At 38.6% G+C, this 18,295-nt stretch overlaps 1 protein-coding gene across 2 annotated transcripts in view; it reads left to right on the top strand.

The window, feature by feature from the left end:
• Positions 1 to 765: 765 nt before the first annotated feature.
• The window catches only part of LOC133539781 (phosphatidylinositol 4-phosphate 5-kinase type-1 alpha-like), a 90,308-nt gene continuing 72,778 nt past the window's right edge, over positions 766 to 18,295 (top strand). The window contains exon 1 of one of the 2 annotated variants that reach the window (XM_061881948.1): positions 766 to 899. In XM_061881948.1, the coding sequence (XP_061737932.1) occupies positions 854 to 899 (46 nt within the window). In that variant the 5' untranslated portion in view covers positions 766 to 853. The remainder of the gene's footprint in view (positions 900 to 18,295) is intronic. The other variant, XM_061881947.1, reaches the window with a different exon arrangement.

An 18,295-nucleotide genomic window follows, 5' to 3' on the forward strand; every position in this document is an offset into this window, starting at 1 on the left:
CAATTCACAGTCTGAGAAAAATGCTGAATATTTAATTTGCAAATTAGGTTTTAACAGCTTTGTGCTATCATTATTTTTATGTATAGTATGTGTATAATGTTTATTACATTGTTTCTATGTTGTTGATAACCTACTCAGTGTCCTAGTGGTTAGTGTCCGCCCTGAGATCGGTAGTCATACCAAAGACTATACAAAAATTGGACCCATTGCCTCCCTGCTTGGCACTCAGCATCAAGGGTTAGGATTGGGGGTTAAATCACCATAAATGACCCCACTGCTCCCCTCGCTGCCAAGGGGGTGTCAAGGGGATGGGTCAAATGCAGAGGATACATTTCACCACATCTAATGTGTCTGTGACAATATTTGGTACTTTAACTTTAACTTGATGTAAACCATGAGTGTCACATAATGACACATGACTATTATAAATTTGACTAAGAATACAAACTCTTAAGACCAAACCAAACAAAACGTTACAAATAAGGCTTTTGAAACAGTGCAAAATAAGCCAGGATAAACTGTCTAATTCTTTTTAAATAAAAATGTTACATTGGTGTGCAGTGATTTAATAACTTTGTTTCTATGCCACTGACAGACACATTTCAATGGCAGAAGTTATACAATTAACCAATTAACCACGCCGTTCAATTTTTGCTTGGATGCCGTTCGGTGAGATTTGTGGAATGTAAATACTGTACCTGCCTCGGCTCAATAAAGGATGGAAATTAATTCACTGCTCACAAACATGTAACTTCCTCTTCTGTGCACTGGGTGCCGCTGTGGTGCCACGACGACCCAAGGAGCACGGGATTGAAAAAGTGTCGGTACTGTGCTGTGAGACAGTCAAACCATAATGGCGACTGCTGGAATAGCAGACCCGGGATCGACAGCCCCGACAGGTATCTACACATCACTTATTTTTACCTTTGGCCATGAAACGAACATACAAAGATGTCAGAGGGATATTTCGTAGAGATGACACCATAGGGATGTGGTGCCTTTGAATTTGGACAGCCCTGCGTGGCTATGATGCTAATGTTAGCTAACACCGAGGAAACCCAATAAATGAACGGAATAATGGTTGGCTTGTGTAGTGATGTCTTAAAACTTACTTTGTGTTTTAGAAAATAACTATATTCATCTACAGCCATTCATTTAGCCCCAGTTTATTTGTGCTAAAATCCCCCAGACCACAATGGTCGTGTTTTGTTGTCAAACCGGTCATTTCTTTCCCAATGCAACATTAAGGGAGTCGAACAACTGAGCAATTCAGTTCCTCGTTTCTCGATGGCCAAATGTTTTTGTTGGTGTTTGTGTTGTTTATCTACCTAATGATTTTTACAAGAAAATAACGGCAGCTGCATTGTTGCCATTGTCAATCAACTGGCGGTCCGCTTCCCAAATCTGGTCCTCATGATATCAGTCTGGTCTTCAATAATATTTATCCAGCAATAATTGTGTTTGCAGTAATCTTTCAGAGTTTACCTGCACAAGGCCTTGAATACTTAGATACTGTTTCCACAGGATGCGGAATGGCAGCAAAACGTAGCTGGCACAAAATAGCGAGGAGTTTTGCGACAAATCGCAAAACCACGCATACTCACGTGTAGGGTTGTTCGATAAATCTGTACCACTTAAGTATTGCGGTAATATCCATCCACCCATCCATTTCCTACCGCTTGTCCCTCTCGGGGTAGCGGGAGGTGCTGGAGCCATCCCAGCCTCATTTGGTCGGAAGGCGGGGTATACCCTGGACAATTCGCCAACTCATCGCAGGGCTAACTGCGGTACTAATGAGTTTCAAAAAAAAAAAAGGTATACCGCAGTTGAAAAATACAAGTACCGTATTTCCTTGAATTGCCGCCGGGGCGCTAATTAATTTAAAACCTCTTCTCACTCCTGCGCTTACCAAAGGCATGCGGTAAAAGTAAGCATGCGCTAATTAGTCTAAAACCTCTTCTCACTCCGGCACTTACCAAAGGTACGCAGTAAACATTTGAGTGTGATGTAAGCTTGGACCTTAAATCCTACTGAATAGCTCTTAATCTTTTTCCCTTTAAGCGATTTCAAATTACCGGTATTGAAATCAGCCTCCTCCATTTTGAAAATGATGACAGGGGAAGTGTCACTTGTGACGTCACGAGTTTGACCAGGCGGTAATACTAAGCATGCGCTAATTATTGTGGGAAACGAGTTAGACCCGACAGTAATTCAAGGCAGGAGCATACTACAAACCCCGTTTCCATATGAGTTGGGAAATTGTTTTGGATTTAAATATAAACGGAATACAATGATTTGCAAATCATTTTCAACCCATATTCGATTGAATGCACTATAAAGACAAGATATTTGATGTTCAAACTCATAAACTTTGTTTTTTTTTTGCAAATAATAATTAACTTACAATTTCATTGCTGCAACTTGTGCCAAAGTAGTTGGGAAAGGGCATGTTCACCACTGTTTTACATCACCTTTTCTTTAACAACACTCAATAAACGTTTGGGAACTGAGGAAACTAATTGTTGAAGCTGCTTTGAAAGTGAAATTCTTTCCCATTCTTGTTTTATGTAGCGCTTTAGTCGTTCAACAGTCTGGGATCTCCACTATCATATTTTACGCTTCATAATGCGCCACAAATTTTTGATGGGAGACTGGTCTGGACTGCAGGCGGGCCAGGAAAGTACCTGCACTCTTTTACTATGGAGCCACGCTGTTGTAATACGTGGCTTGGCATTGTTTTGCTGAAATAAGCAGGGACGTCCATAACGTTGCTTGGATGACATTTGTTGCTCCAAAACCTGTACGTAACTTTCAGCATTAATGGTGCCTTCACAGATGTGTAAGTTACCCATGCCTTGGGCACTAATACAGCCCCATACCATCACAGATGCTGGCTTTTGAACTTTGCACTTATAACAATCTGGATGGTTATTTTCCTCTTTGTTCCGGAGGACACCACGTCCACAGTTTCCAAATATAATTTGAAATGTGGACTCGTCAGACCACAGAACACTTTACCACTTTGCATCAGTCCATCTTAGATGAGCTTGGGCCCAGCTAAGCCGGCGGCGTTCCTTGGTGTTGTTGATAAATGGCTTTGGCTTTGCATATTAGAGTTTTAACTTGCACTTACAGATGTAGCGACCAACTTTAGTTACTGACAGTGATTTTATGAAGTGTTCCCGTGCCCATTTGGTGATATATTTTGCACACTGATGTCTGTTTTTGATGCAGTACCGTCTGAGGGATCAAAGATCCGTAATATAATCGCTTATGTGCAGTGATTTCTCCAGATTCTCTGAACCTTTTGATGATTTTACGGACCGTAGATGGTAAAATCCCTAAATTCCTTGCAATAGCTCGTTGAAAAATGTTGTTCTAAAACTCTTCGACAATTTGCTTACAAATTGGTGAACCTCGCCCCATCTTTGTTTGTGAATTACTTAGCATTTCATAGAAGCTGCTTTTATACCCAATCATCGCACCCACCTGTTCCCAATTAGCCTGCACACCTGTGGGATGTTCCAAATAAATGTTGGATGAGCATTCCTCGACTTTATCAGTATTTATTGCCACCTTTCCCAACTTCTTTGTCACGTGTTGCTGGCATCAAATTCTAAAGTTAATGATTATTTGCAAAAAAAAAAAAAAAAGTTTAATAGTTTTAACTTCTAATATGTTGTCTTTGTAGAAAATTCAATTGAATATAGGTTGAAAATGATTTGAAAATCATTGTATTTCGTTTATATTTACATCAAACACAATTCCCCAACTCATGTGGAATTCAATTCAAGGAAATATGGTACTTTTTTCTTCTTCATGCGTCCGAGGTGTGCCGAGACACATGTTGACAGTCAACACACAGGAGACCACTTGCAGGTGAAACATTGTGGAGAAAGAAAAGGGAGAACTTGTTTTGTGTTTTGGCTTCAAATCTAATGAGAAAGGTGGATCTGAAGTGCCGCTCTGTGACAAACATCTGTCAAAGATATTTTTTTAGCTACTTATAAATCACTAATCGTCGCCCCCATGGCAACAAAAACATTTTATGGTGCCTTTCATTTTGAAAAGTATCGAAATACATGGTGGCTTAATCACCAAAATATTGATATCGGGCCAGCCCTAATCGTGTGATAAAGTAAACACGGCGGAATGTGTCAAGTTTTGCCGTCCATCAATACCCACTAGCGGGCCCATCTTGACCTACTTGTGGCTAGTGTTGGGAATTGATATTTTTGGTTCAGATTTCACTTTCGATTATGTTTAACGATTAGGTTCCTTTTTATTGATATTTATTTAGAAAAAAGGGCGGATTAGCATCAATTTTGTGTAGTTAGAGCGGGTGTCGGTAACCCGCGGCTCTACAGCTGCATTTCGCGCTGCCTTGGCGTTCCCTGGAGCTTTTTAAAAAAATTACAAAAATGGAAAAAGATGAGGGGAAAATATATTTTTAGTTTTGATATGTTTTCTGTTCATGACACAAACATTCCTAAATGTTAGAAATCCCTCTGTTTATAAGAAATATTCTTCACTGATGAGTATTTGGCGATCTCCGTTTTGTCCAACTAATTTTGGTGGTCTCACTGTACTTTATTTACATGTACGACTTTTTCCGACACTGCCACAGAAAGATGTGTTTTATGTAATTTAATTTTTCTCGTTTTGTCCAAAAAACGTTCTATATTGTGCGTTAATGCACAAAGGTGAGCTTTGTTGATGTTACTGACTTTTGTAAAGTGCAAATCAGGCATTTTTGGTCACTGCATGACTGCTATCTAATCGATGCTAACATGCTATTTAGGCAGTCTGTATGTATATATTGTTTCATTATGCCTTGTTTGTAGGTATATTTGAGCTCATTTAATTTCCTTTACTTATGTCGTCTGTATTTAATATATATTTGCATGTATCATGACACATTATCTGTATGTAATATTGGCTGCATTTCTGATAGCTGTTTGTGTGCCATGTTGTTCCAGACAACAGCAAACGTTACCCAGCTTGCGAAGATTGTACTAAATCCATTAAAACAAGACAGCCTGACATTTCCTTTATAATTAGGACACACACACATCTATACCTTTAGCCATTCAATTCCAGTAATTTCCAGGAGTTATCTCACTTTCTGAGAAGCCTCCATTCTACTAATGTTTTCCAATGTTGTAAAAATGTGTAGATGAAATATTACGTTTCAATATTTCTGTCAATGCAGGTTTGCATCAGCCTGCGACACAGACATTTTTGTAGTAGGCCAATATAGACACATCATGTGGTGCTTTCATTATTACACTTATATAAGGCTTTAAAAAAATGTTTGCGGCTCCTAACAGATTTTTAATTTTTTTTTGTATATTTGGTCCTAAATGTCTCTTTCAAAATTTGGGAACATGACCTTAGAAAGCCTACAGTAGGGCCACAGAGAAGAAAAAAAGGTACTTAAAAATAGATTAATAAATGTAATAGATAAATATTCTTCTGCAGAATTTAACTAAATAAATCATGTGGAAATTACAAAAGGATGTAACATTTAGTAACATTTGATATCAACTTATTACATGCAAAGTGAGTTATGTCAAGCCTTTATTGGTTATAATTTTGATGATTGTGACTTAAAATTCATGAAAACCTTGAATAGAAAATTTCAAAATGTGGGGTTTCAAAAGTGTATATCAAGATCATCAAAATGATAATAAAGGCTTGGCATACCTCACATTGCATTTAATGAGTTAGTATCACATGTTAGTTTCACATTCAAAGTTAATTGCTGACATGAATGGACTTGTATACGATATCACTATTTTGTAAATTTCACTTGTATAATATAATGACTAAGAGAAAATCGGACTACAATTTGCCTACCTAAAATTAGGAGTGTCTACTGTAGCCAATAGACCACAAATTTAGTTGCTGCATGGTGACAATCATCTAGCAGCATTAACTGGAGTGGGAACTGCCCGCCCGGAGACAGCCAAAATATGTTTTTCGTCATGCTCATCTAAATTAAAAGGCATTCATTTCAATTTAACAAACAATAGCACAGGCCTCAAATATTTACTTTTTAACGCCAAGGCAAGTGTATACACACACACACACACACACACACACACACACACACACACACAATCAAATGTCAATAAATTTAAATAGGTCATATGCCATATGATAGTCTAACTTGTAGTAAACTTTGGTAAAGTTGTGTATAAACAAATATTTAAAACGCCATGCAATTTTCGTTCCATTATTGTTTATATCAGCGACTTATGTTAGTTTACAAAAAAAGTAAACAAATCCACATGTTGCATATGTGTTCGTTGACAGCCATGAATCAAAATAAACATTCACGATACAGCACATGAAGACAGACAGACATTGACAGGTCTAGAACTGCTGAGTTTTGAGTGCAAACGATCAACTAATTTAGCACTCCATTTAAACTGAAATTGACCTACCGAAAGAAGTTGTGTAACTTGCTACTCTTTCTCAACAGCCTCTAATTGTTCGTGTTTTTGTTTTTCGATTTGTTCCTTACTCGGCATTTTGAGAGCTGCCTGACCTATTCACCAAATACCTGGTGGGCTGCGAGACCCGGATGCAACTCGTGTATCTCCCGGAAAATCTCGGAGCAACTCGGCTGTTCTTGTTGTTGGTTAACCTTTGACACACACTTCCAAAATGGCTGGCCCATGTTGTTTATACTGATTAGGGTTAATTATGCGTTGTCTTAAACAGTTGGAATTGTAAGAAAATAAGTGAGGTCGGTGTGTTTCTCTTTCTATTTATACAATTGACCATTAGCAGGTAAAAAGTCATGGGAGGTCACGGTATGTTCTTGCCGTCGATGCTGGTCAATTCTTTTCGGGCATTACGGAAAGTGACAAGTGCGGTTGTGGCATTTTCTGCGGTTGGTGTGGTTAAATTTGAACACTGGTTTTCAATTCCCATCCGTACTTGGGGAAAAGACAACAGTTTTTCCTTACAGAATGAGACAGACACACACACACACACACACACACACACACACACACACACACACACACACACACACACACACACACTATTCAACTCCTACAAACCTTTCCTCTGCTTCCCCAGCCCTCGTATCGGCTGGCGTTTGACACAGGTTTCGAAATAGCTGCCTGGGATACTCTTGTATACACTTCCTAAATTTTGGACCTCCAGAATCAAGGTGTCCTCATCCATTTGAGGTGAAAAACCTTTTGACAATTTGACTTCATGTTTTTTCCCGCCCAACAGGACGTTTCTAAGTGTAAAATACGATCCGCCTCTAAGATGGACTATATTATTTTGAAAGTAAACTGGATAATTTATTTTGTGTCTGTGCTTGACTCCCTGACCAACACAAGTGATATTAGCTAAATTGATCTGCCACGTTGCGGAAAACAGCAAAAATAAAAGCTTTGTGTATATTTGGTGCATGGTCGAAACCGACACCATGACTTGAATAAAAAAAAAAACAGACAGTTTGCCGTCGTGGCGATGACATTCTACTGCTGTTTTTCAGCTTGTGGAAATCAGGGTTGGACTAGGGGTGTCAAACATACGGCCCGTGGACCGGATAAGGCCCGCCAATGGGTTTTATCCGGCCCGCCTGATGAATTTGCCAAGTATTAAAATGAGTTGCCTTTTTTTTTTTTATGAAAGAAACTGCTGTTCTGAATGTGTCCACTGGATGTCACAATAGCAATTCTGTTAGGATCAGCAAGAGGTTTGTGTCTTCCGCTTGAAACACGTCGTTATTTGGCACCCTTACCCCCCAATATTGTCTTTCTGTGGGTTCTAAGAATAGACGGTAGTATCTTTTGTACTCGGATAATCAACTTTTACCTTGAAAATAATTTTTTGTCTTGAAAATCAACTTTTACCATTGCAAGATGCCTCGTTGTCGTCCTTTTTCCATTTAATAATAAATATAAATAGATAAAACTCTTTTCTATACACCCAAAACGCTTGGGAATATCAGAGCCATTAGATGGACCAAACCGGTGAAATAAAGTGTTCTACCAACAGGTTCTAGGATTACCGCCACGACAGGCGCCAACTAAGGTATGAAAATATAGTGAGAAAACTTAACCCTTTTGAATAGTTTTACCTCCGATTCTCACGGTTTGTTGGGTTTACTCTGGATTGATACGTGGACATGATAATAATAATAATAATAATAATGGATTAAATTTATGTCACGCTTTTCTATTGTTAGATACTCAAAGCGCTCACATTGAAGTGGGAACCCATCATTCATTCACACCTGGTGGTGGTAAGCTACATCTGTAGCCACAGCTGCCCTGAGGTAGACTGACGGAAGCGTGGCTGCCAGTTTGCGCCTACGGCCCCTCCGACCACCACCAATCATTCATTCATCATTCATTCACCAGTGTGAGCGGCACCGGGGGCAAGGGTGAAGTGTCCTGCCCAGGGACACAACGGCAGCGATTTTGGATGTCAATAAGCGGGAAGCGAACCTGCAACCCTCAGTTTTCTGGCATGGCCGCTCTACCCACTACGCCATGCCACCCCATGAAAAAGGGGGTGTTTGATACCTCGAAGAGTTTACATGTTGTGTTTTTTGTTCAATCCCAGAAAGACTGCGACTTAATGTTTAATCCTGGCTTTGTAGATAAACTGAGATCAAGTCTAAACTCATTGTGTTTTTGAAACTGCACCAATTTCGTCAGAATTTTCAACAAACTTGAAGTGTTTTTTCCAGAGGATTATTTGTGATTTGTACGTTTTCACAATGTGTTTGTTAAATTTTTGGCCAAAGTAAACAACCTGGAGTTGTCTTTATTTGGAAGTTATCATGCCATGATTTTACCATTCCGGCCCACTTGGGAATTGATTTTCCTCCATGCGGCCCTTGAGCTAAAATGAGTTTGACACCCCTGGGTTAGACTCTACCTGAATTTTTCAATTTAACAGTCAGAGGGCCATGTCCTACTGAAACATTTAGCAAAATGTATTTAAAACAGGTCACAGGCAAATGCCGGTAAACAGCGTGGGTCTCACTCTCGCAAAAGCCTAAGCGTTAGCTCCATGAGCGCAGCTTCCACTAGCCAACTTCCGCCAAAGACTGAGCCTTGACCAATATTTATTAGTTCTTCTTATAGTCCATAAGGAAAACTGTTTTTAAATTTTGGTCCGTAAAAACATGTTCATGGCCAGACGAGTCTTCACGGAGGTGAGGGCTATTCCAGAGAATAACAGTCAAGGTGGTTTGGATAGTACTTTATTTATTCCGTCAGGAGAGTTCCTTCAGGAAAATTAAAATTTTCAGCACAATCCCATTCAAGTTTAGACACACATTACAGGGAGACAGAACAGGATCGCTGACGGGTCTGCCGGCTTCCAGCGCCCCTTACAAAAAAGATGAGATACAGGTAAACAAAGAGGGGGGGGGAATGGGAGAAAAAAATAGAAGATTAAAATAAAATAAAAAAATCGGTCTCAGCCTGGGCCCTGGAGAGGAGGTGCAGACTGAGGCCAAGGGGAAAAAAAACCAAAAACTAATAGCCATAGTACACATCCCTCTTCCAGGTGTGTAAGAGGGAAACATCAAAGAACACAGAGGACATTAAAGACATTAAGCAGCAGATACAACCAGACACTTCTACATACAGCTACGAATAAAAAGTAAAAGAAACATCCACTGTGGTGGCCTCTGCGGTGTTCCACGCTATCGTCCGCTGGGGTGGAGGGAGCATGGCCAGAGACAGGAGCAGACCCAACAAAGCAACCAAGACAGCCGACTCCACTTTCGGCCAGTGTCCAGTCCGCATGGATGAGTGAGGATACGTCCAAGGTGACTGAGGTGTCCGACACCTGCTCACCCAGCCAAGACACCACAAAGCCTCTCCGTCCCAGCGCTCAGTGCTAGCTCCGCAGCCCTGTCCCCTCATCCGCATCTCCTCCAGTCCCTCCAAACTCTGCAGTCCTGTCCCCTCATCCGCATCTCCTCCAGTCCCTCCAAACTCTGCAGTCCTGTCCCCTCATCCGCATCTCCTCCAGTCCCTCCAATCTCTGCAGTCCTGTCCCCTCATCCGCATCTTCGCCAGTCCCTCCAAACCGACTCTGATGTGGCAGACACCCAGCAGATGGTCTCCATGGCCAAAAGGCTCCCAGGAGGCAGATCAGAAGTCCACAAAAAAAGCACCACAGAGGTCACGAAAGTGGCACCCCTTGTCACACAGTCCCAAAGGGTCCCGGACCAAAAGGCAAAAAAATATAATAAGACATGAAAACAAGAGGGAAACACAAAAGGATGACACAAGAGCGCAGAGCTCCTGCCAACAGCAGCCACTACAGCAGCGCCATCTTGGAAAGAAAAAAAAAAACAAGGTGGAGCCATTGGAATTTGTGGGACTGATTTAACCTACCGGATGTCTGATTATCATATTAATACAAGCGTTTAGAGCGAAGAGTCTTGTGCAGTGATTAGGAATAACCATAACAGTTACTTGATGTTTTCACAACAAGACGGATCCTTGCTCGGAGGTCAGGAGGCCCGTAAAGACAGACAGCTTGTCGCCAGCTTAATACAGCACGTGTGTCAAACTCAGGGCCCAGGGGGTAGATATGGCCTGCCATATCGCTTAATGTGACCCTTGAAAATCCTGGAAATTATGTGCATCAATGAAGCATTTCACCTTTTTTACTAAGCATGTGTTTTTTCAATTTTGACAGAAAAAGACATACAATTGCATGTCTTTTAAACTTAAGAAATATACGACCATGTAAAAAACATTATATTAAGGGGTGTCAAAAGTGTAGGCTGCAGCCCCCTTTTTTGGCCCGCAGCATATTGTCGGATTTACATTAAAAAAAAAATGTACAAACTATTTGTGATGTAATGTGAAAAAAAGCTAAAATGTAATACTGTTAACTCGAGGGAGTCTAAACTTTTTGCACCAAGGAAAAGAGGTATGCAGAAAAGTCATAGTATTCAGCTGCTGTTTCGATTTTTTTTTTTTTTTTCATTAAGAAAATATAATGGGACCTTATATTTATCGTATACAAACTTAGGTTCAACTTTGTGATATAAGTGACAAAGTGGTATTAGTATCACAATTTTAGCTTTTTCTTATTACATTACGTCTTTTTGCTCTTTTTTGACATTTTCACTGTTATTTTTTTTAACCCGTTTAATAGTTCATATTAATGCACTTTGTCATCTTTTACACAAGGCTGACACTAAGTTTTGTATTTAAATATATGAAATGTCTGTTTTTAGCATTGTTTTACAAAATTAATATATTTTAAAATGTTGTTGTATATTTTGACATTTAAGTTTAAAAAATACTTGTTGGAAAAAAATTTGAACACTCCTGTATCATTAACATTCTATCCCAAACATTTTTTCTCAGAATAAAATGCTTGTCCCCCCACTTATGATTTTAGAAGCAAGTATGTTACCCATCTATTTGTATCTAAAAAAAAAATCTAATCCATAGGTAATTGTGAGATAACATAATCAGGCGATCATACCTTACAATTCACACATATATATATTAGGGGTGCAACGGTACACAAAAATTTCGGTTTGGTACGTACTTCGGTTTAGAGGTCACGGTTCGGTTCATTATCGGTACAGTAAGAAAACAACAGCATATACATTTTTTGGTTATTTATTTACCAAATTTGTAAACAATGGCTTGATCCTTTTAACATTGGGAACACTATAATAATTCTGCCCACGTTAATCCACATTAAACTGCCTCAAGTTGTTGCTTAGATGAAATTAAATTACACAACTTTTCTTTTACATATAAAAAGTGCAGCATTAAACAGTTTCAAGTCAACTCATCATGCTTAATTTATTACATCATTGCGGAAGCCTGTAGTTGATTATTTTATTATCTTAATTTTATATTTGTATCAACATATGATAGCAGGGACCTTGCCATTCAAAAGTAGGCTGCTACTTTACTAATGATTCATGTAACTATAGCTGAAAAATAGTACAATAGCAATATGAGTTCATGTAGGCTTTATAATGCACTTACATTATTATATACACTATCAGAGACAGAAACTCTTCATTTAACATAATGTTCTTTTGTGCTGCTTCAGCTAACGTTACGCTAAAAGCTAACTAGCCTTCACTTAAAGCCAACACTGCGAGTGAGCTTTTCTAGAAGGTCAACAGGCTCATAGTGATGTTTAGAAAGTAGTTGACTTGGAAGTGTTTAGTATAACTTGGGGAGAGTCCATTGCTCCCCTGCTAAACGCCTATCTGCTCGACGCTGAAGCGCTGACTAGTTGCACTCTGAATACGCACTGCTGATTGGCTTGTTATCGCTACTGTTGTAACCAATCAGATGGTTGTGTGGGAGGGACAATGCTGGGTGCTGTGCAGGAGACTGAGGCGGACGGTGCGGAGCAGCTTGTTAAGACTTTAGCATAGGCGGCTACTTCATATGTTGGTGTGGAACTCGTTCGGTACTCCTCCGCACCAAACCGGAACCCCCGTACCAAAACGGTTCAATACAAATACACGTACCGTTACACCCCTAATATATATACTTATATATATATATATATATATATATATGTTAGGGGTGTAACGGTACACAAACATTTCAGTTCGGTACGTACCTCGGTTTAGAGGTCACGGTTAAGAAAACAACAAAATATAAATTTTTTGGTTATTTATTTACCAAATTTGTAAACAATGGCTTTGTCCTTTTAACATTGGGAACCCTATAATAATTCTGCCCACTTTAATCCACATTTTGGGGTCTTTACATAAACACACAGAAACGGCATGCCTCCCGCAGTCATATATCCCAGCATGCACCGCGCGCTTCTTCTTCCACGAGGGAAAAAGAAGTTGGCGGCTGCTTACCGTAGTTGCGAGACCTCCATCCATCCATTTTCTACTGCCTATTGTGGCTCAATATTGGTCAATATATAAGGCGCACCGGATTATAAGGCGCAATGTCAGCTTTTGAGAACATTTGAGGTTTTTAGGTGCGCCTCATAGTGCGGAAAATGTGGTATATATGTATATATATATGTATATATATATATATATATATATATATATATGTATATATATATATATATGTATATATATATATATACATATATATATATATATATATATATGTATATATATATATATATGTATATATATATATATATATGTATATATATATATATATATGTATATATATATATATGTATATATATATATATGTATATATATATATATATATATGTATATATATATATATATATATATATATATATATGTATATATATATATATGTATATATATATGTGTATGTGTATATACATATATATATATATATATATATATATATATATATATATGTGTATATGTATATATATATGTGTGTATATGTATATATATGTGTGTATATGTATATATATATATATATATATATATATATATATATATATATATATATATATATATATATATATATATATATATATATATATATATATATATATATATATATATCACAGTATCATGTTGGACCCGCTCGACATCCATTGCTTTCCTCCTCTCCAAGGTTCTCATAGTCATCATTGTCACCGACGTCCCACTGCACTGGATTTGAGTTTTCCTTGCCCTTATGTGGGCCTACCGGGGATGTCGTAGTGGTTTGTGCAGCCCTTTGAGACACTAGTGATTTAGGGCTATATAAGTAAACATTGATTGATTGATTGATTGATATGTATATGTATGTGTATATGTATATATATGTACATGTATATATGATAAGTATATATATATATATATTTATATATATATATATAAAGATGAAATATGTTATTTATGTATATATATATATATATATATATATATATATACATATATATATATATATATATATATATATATATATATATAACATATTTCATCTTTCATGCTGAGCCTCCAACAATTTTACCCACAAAACAAATTGTGATGGTCTCTTTTCGCTCATGTTGTTTGTGCAGGCTTTTATTCTTTTTTCCTCTCTGTTATGTTTATGGTGAGTACATGATAAAATGATCCTCTACATACTGGTGGCCAGCTTCCGTACTGTGTGTATTTCTTGGAACGACTAATTCATTTAGATGTGTGAAACTTACTAATTTTCTCATGCACAATGGAGTATTTTTTTCCTGCACAGTCAGAACACAAATAGTAGCTTACTTACAGCTATGATGGCGTACATGTTTAAAATGCTGTATGCTGCCCAGTTTCCAAGAGGAAAAAATAACTTTTATATTTATTCCCTTCTCATAGGCTGGCCTATTTTTGCTATGTAAGGGCTGCAGGCTACTGGATAGAGACCGGCAGGGATTGTATAGTGAGGAACAGATTGTTTGTCTATTGTCTGTGGCCCTCCTATGTTAAGTAATTGGGTTAGTCTGGTTGTTTACCCCAATTCTGCTGCGCCTTGTGGCTTATTATCTTGTTAAATTTGGGGGTGGGGGTGGGCGTACTCCTATCTGGTCGTTAATTATAGTAGTAGAAACTACTTTAAATGTTTAATTGAAATTGTCACATCGCCATCCTGTGTTTTGGCTAATTATATTTGTGATAAAAATGTAATCATTAATAAATCATTAAGTTAAACATTTTAAGTATCAGCATTTTTAACCTTTAACCATTTTGAAACGATATTAATGATAACTGTGGTAAAACTTCTGACAGTTAGTACAAACCCTGTTTCCATATGAGTTGGGAAATTGTGTTAGATGTAAATATAAATGGAATACATCCATCCATCCATTTTCTACCGCTTATTCCCTTTTGGGGTTGCGGGGGCGCTGGCGCCTATCTCAGCTACAATTGGGCGGAAGGCTGTTTACACCCTGGACAAGTCGCCACCTCGTCGCAGTAAATGGAATACAATGATTTGCAAATCCTTTTCAACCCATATTCAAATGAATGCACTACAAAGACAAGATATTTGATGTTCAAACTCCTAAACTTAATTTTGTTTTTGCAATTAATAATTAACTTAGACTTTCATGGCTGCAACACGTGACAAAGTAGTTGGGAAAGGACATGTTCACCATTGTATTACATCATCTTTTCTTTTAACAACACTCGATAAACATTTGGGAACTGAGGAAACTAATTGTTGAAGCTTTGAAAGTGGATTTCTTTCCCACTCTTGTTTTATGTCCGGGGTCTCCGCTGTCGTATTTCAAGCTTCATAATGCGCCACACATTTACGATGGGAGACAGGTCTGGGCTGCAGGCGGGCCAGGAAAGTACCCGCACTCTTTTTTTACGAAGCCACGCTGTTGTAACACGTGCTGATTGTGGCTTGGCATTGTCTTGCTGAAATAAGCAGGGGCGTCCATGAAAAAGACGGCGCTTGGATGGCAGCATATGTTGTTCCAAAACCTATATGTACCTTTCAGCATTAATGATGCCTTCACAGATGTGTAAGTTACCCATGCCTTGGGCAGTAATGCACCCCCGTACCATCACAGATGCTGGCTTTTGAACTTTGCGTCGATAACAGTCTGGATGGTTCGCTTCCCCTTTGGTCCAAATGACATGATGTTGAATATTTCCAAAAACAATTTGAAATGTGGAATCGTCAGACCACAGAACACTTTTCCACTTTGCATCAGTCCATCTTAGATGATCTCGGGCCCAGAGAAGCCGGTGGCGTTTCTGGATCTTGTTGATAAATGGCTTTCGCTTTGCATAGTAGCGCTTTAACTTGCACTTACAGATGTAGCGACAAACTGTATTTAGTGACAGTGGTTTTCTGAAGTGTTCCTGAGCTCATGTGGTGATATCCTTTAGAGATTGATGTCGGTTTTTGATACAGTGTCGTCTGAGGGATCGAAGGTCACGGTCATTCAATGTTGGTGTCCGGCTACGCCGCTTACGTGGAGTGATTTCTCCAGATTCTCTGAACCTTTTGATGATATCATGGACCGTAGATGATGAAATCCCTAAATTTCTTGCAATTGCACTTTGAGAAACGTTGTTCTTAAACTGTTTGACTATTTGCTCACACAGTTGTGGACAAAGGGGTGTACCTCGCCCCATCCTTTCTGGTGAAAGACTTAGTATTTTTTGTACTTGAAGCAAGTGTACTTGAAGCAAAATGAACACTCAACTCAATAAAAAACATTCTAAACATTTTACAAAATAAAACAGAAAAAACAGTTAAACACTCTTTAAATATGTCTCTTAAAAATCCTGAGCAATATTTAATGTTTCTTCTCAATCAATCAATCAATCAATCAATCAATCAATCAATCAATCAATCAATCAATCAATTTCCTCTATTAAACCAGGTAAAGACTAATTGAGATTAAAATCTCTTTTTCAAGAGCGACCTGCCAAAGAGGGCGGCTCAAACAAAGTTACAAAAATAATTACAACAAGACAATACGACAAAACAGCAGTAGTCATACCACAACAAGTCAAAAATTTTAAAATGATTAATCCTTTCATCCATTTTCTACTGCTGGTCCCTTTTGGGGTCGCGGGGCCTGCTGAAGCCTATCTCAGCTGCACTCGGGCGGAAGGCGGGGAACAAACACCTTGGACAAGTCCTCACCCCATCGCAGGGCCAACACAGACAGACAGACAACACCCACACTCGCATCCACACACCGGGGCCAATTTAGTGTTGGCCAATCAACCTATCCCCAGGTGCATGTCTTTGGAAGTGGGAGGAAGCCGGAGTACCCGGAGGGAACCCACACAGTCACGGGGAGAACATGCAAACTACACAGAAAGACCCCAAGCCCGAACTCAGGACTACTCAGGACCTTCCCTATTGTGAGGCACATGCACTAACCACTTTCATGCCGTGCTGCCCTAGTAGTAATTCAATTTAAAAGCAAATACATTGCCCAAGAGAACTGGTTTCTCGATCTTTTAAAATGGACTTTTCTGCCAAGAAAGTATGTCAATTCATCAGGTATTGTTTTAGTGAAGTAAAGTGAACAGAATTATATGTATATAGCGCTTTTCTCTAGAGACTCAAAGCGATTTATATAGTGAAACCCGTTATCTAAGTTGCATTTAAACCAGTGTGGGTGGGGATGAAAAAAGCCACACAGACGATACCTTCTTACTTTAAGTTCTTTCTTGAATTCCTCTTTATCAGACTGTCGGGACTTAGAACTTTCTTTTGTCATACAGGATAGTGTTGCCTTTTTCCTGATTCTTGGTCTTTTTCCTGCACGTTGCCTCTGTGTCTGCATCCTGGGGGTCCAACCCTAACAGATTGTGACATCATTGTGACATCATAGTGTCGTAATTTGCAGCTGTTCGCAACACAAAAAAAAAGCACAGAGACTGAGTCGCCAACACACGGGATTCTTTGTTTGGGCACTCGATTCCGCTGTAGAATTTGCAGCCAAACGGAAATGTTAATTCTATTTAACTACATAATGAAGAGGATCGCAGTTTAAAGAGCCCAGGAGACTGGATATCGAAATTTGTTTTGTCAAAAAGTGCCACAGCAGGTTATATTCCTTTGAGACTGTGTTTACTTAATTGCAAAGAAACACATCAGTTTTCACGCTGTACTGCCAATAAATTAATTATTCTTCCCTCGCTACTCGTTTCCAGTTACTGCAGCTAGACCGTTAACAGCATGAAGAAACAGAAGCTTGAACAATATTGTTGAGGAGTGATGTTCCTTCTTTTGAATGCTTTTCCTTCCTTCCTCAGTTTTATTATTTACACTTCTGCCTTTATTTAGGTTCGTACGACTGAAAATCTAAACATAAAATAACCGTTACAAAAGTATAACGTCCATTGTTTATTTTACATAAATAGTGTCCATTTTGTATTTTACTTGAATAAAAAAAGGTTTAGTGATAATACCTTTACACAAACTACAGATGTTTACTCATATAGAAATTAAACAACATCCACAGCAAACGTTGCACACATTGAATGTAGCTTAAAGGTCTACTGAAACCCACTAATACCGACCACGCAGTCTGATAGTTTATATATCAATGATGAAATCTTAACATTGCAACACATGCTAATACGTTTGGTTTAGTTTACTAAATTACAATTTTAAATTTCCCGCGGAGTTTCCTGTTGAAAACGTCGCAGAATGATGGCGCGTGTTTGGAACGTTATTGGTCGGAGGGGACATATTAGCCCAGCACCACTTACGGCTAAAAGTCGTCTCTTTTCATCGCGCAATTACACAGTATTTTGGACATCTGTGTTGCTGAATCTTTTGCAATTTGTTCAATTAATATTGGCGACGTCAAATAAGAATGCTGTTGGTGGAAAGCGGTGGATTGCAGCTGCCTT

Source organism: Nerophis ophidion, linkage group LG21, assembly GCF_033978795.1.
Source record: "Nerophis ophidion isolate RoL-2023_Sa linkage group LG21, RoL_Noph_v1.0, whole genome shotgun sequence".
NCBI classification, from domain to species: domain Eukaryota; kingdom Metazoa; phylum Chordata; class Actinopteri; order Syngnathiformes; family Syngnathidae; genus Nerophis; species Nerophis ophidion.